General features: G+C 49.5%; 1 protein-coding gene across 1 annotated transcript in view; it reads right to left on the reverse strand.

Moving 5' to 3' along the window:
* Positions 1-1,337, reverse strand: part of AICDA (activation-induced cytidine deaminase) — a 7,282-nt gene extending 5,945 nt beyond the window's left edge. Inside the window, exon 1 of the mRNA XM_008634886.2 lies at positions 196-1,337. Within this exon, the coding sequence (XP_008633108.2) occupies positions 196-203 (8 nt within the window). The 5' untranslated portion in view covers positions 204-1,337. The remainder of the gene's footprint in view (positions 1-195) is intronic.
* Positions 1,338-2,213: the final 876 nt, after the last annotated feature.

The following is a 2,213-nucleotide window of genomic DNA, read 5'->3' on the forward strand; positions in this document are numbered from 1 at the left end:
CAGTCAAAGAGAAAGAACAACAGAGACACAGAGATGCAAGTTGCAAGAGCAGGACAGGCAGGGAGTCAGATCACTGAGTCAGGTGGGGAAAGGGAAAGGGAAAGGGATGGTCAACACCAGAGGGAGAGCAAGTTAATTCTGACAGAAAGACTCTCATCTCTCATATGAGTAAGAAACTAGAGGCACTCATTTTACCTGTCCATGACTGCCAGGGTCCCTCTCAGGTGATGGGATTACAGGGAGGTTATCTTGCAGGCTCTGTCTGTGCAGCCCTCTGACCTGATGTACAGAAATGTGGACTGGCCTGCGTGTCCCCTCCCCATTCACCCCTATCTACTCCCTTCTGGCTTTCATCGGGGTGTGGCTGGGGGAGGAGTTAGAAGGGTCTCTGGAGCTGCAGGAGCTGAGAAGTGTTGAGATGCAAAGGGGCATCAGTTCTGAAAGATGCTCAGCACCCATTGGTCACCACCCCCCACGGCCCTCCCTGTTGGGCCCCCCCCCCGCCTGCAAAATTATTCTGAAATAATATCAGTAGCATAACAAGGCAGGAAACATTGTCTAGTGGTTAGAGGGGGGCCTGAGAGCTTGTGTACCACTAGCTTGAATGTGGGCAAAACCACACCATCCCTCTGGGCTTCACATCACGCAGCTGTGCAGGGAATGGGGCGACCCTGCCCTGCTCCACTGCAGAGGCAGCTCTATGCAGCACTCTGGAGCCACCCCGCTGGAAGGAGCTCAGAGAACACCAAATTGTTGGCAGTCTTTCCCCACTCCACTGTGACCCCCTGAAAGGCCTGGCAGTTGCATGGCACAGCACCGAAGCTGCAGACCAGAGTGAGAGGGACTCAGGTCCCAGGGTTCAGTGGGGAGTGCCTGGCCCCACTTTGGCACCTGAACATTGCCACGGGTGTCTGAGCCCTGTCAACACACCAGGAGCGGTGGCAGACCTGCAATGCAAAGCCCTACACAAAGCACCAGTGGGGAGTGTCTGCCAGCTACTGGCACTGGCACCAAGATCTGCTGGTGGCAGGGTGACTGTCAGGACCTGCTGACTGAGGTGTGCGCTGTCACAGCCAGGCTGGCACTGAGGATGCACAGGCTTTGCCCTGCCAGCACCGCTCTGGGCTGCCCAGGCTCTGCTCCTGCCCAGGCACCCATCCTCTCTGCAGGGCTGAAGGACAGCTGAGGGATGGGGCAGTGCCTTGGGCTGGGCAGGGTGCTGAGGAAGCAGCCAGGGCACTTTCTGCTCTGTTTCTACCTCAAGTGGGGCATGGCTGAGAAACAGGGCTTTTGTTTACCTCACGCTAGGGTAGTTCTTCGTTTTTTCTCTGCTTGATTTACTTTCCTTATTAATTTTACTGGTTTTCAGAATGCTAAGGCTTTGTGAAACCAGTATATGTAAAAACATGCAAAGGAGAGATGAGTTGCCAGAACAGAGCAGACTCTCTAGCCCAGCACTTGGAGAGGACTTGTTTTTGAGAGCAGAGAGCATGGCATATTTCAGGAAAAGAAGAAGCACTCCTGGAAGGCTCAGGCATGGGCTGTCCTACTCCTGGGGGAAATGCCTAGGTGGGACACATGCTCTGTGAATACACATTTTGGCAGCTGCATTGATCTCAAGAGCTGTGGCAATTATCCTCCTTGAAGATCTGACTCCTAGTGTTTGACCAAAGCTAGAAGAGACTGAAATCCTTGAGAATCCCTGTCCTACTTAACAGAGTCCAAGAGGACAGTCCTGCTAATGAAACAGCTGTCCCCTTTCAGCCTTTGCTCTAGTAGCACCTTGTGACAAATCTCCTAGGTGAGACCAACACCAAATCACACTTTAATGCTAGTTTTTTCTTTTAATGATTCAAAGAGGGCATTTGTTACACAGGACATCAAAAAAAGAGAAAAGCAAATAAAAAAGCAAAACACTCTGGGAAATCTGCTTCTTAGAGATCACAACTGGTTTTGTTTCATCTGATGAATTAAGGTAACTTCAGCTTTATTCTTGTGCTGGCTCTAAATTTTTATAGCCAAAAGATTGCAGAAAATTTTATATAACATTTTCTACTTTGAAAGGAGTCAATAAATATCTCCATGGTCAGCCTGGTCTTCCCTATAAATTAAATTGGTACAAAATTATTTTTTGAAGATTTAATATGTCAAGTCTCATAGAATTTTAACTCGATCCTTTCTCTGGTCCTGCCTGTAAGTGGAATTTACTCTTT

Source organism: Corvus brachyrhynchos, unplaced genomic scaffold (genome assembly GCF_000691975.1).
Source record: "Corvus brachyrhynchos isolate BGI_N302 unplaced genomic scaffold, ASM69197v1 scaffold44, whole genome shotgun sequence".
Lineage (NCBI taxonomy): Eukaryota > Metazoa > Chordata > Aves > Passeriformes > Corvidae > Corvus > Corvus brachyrhynchos.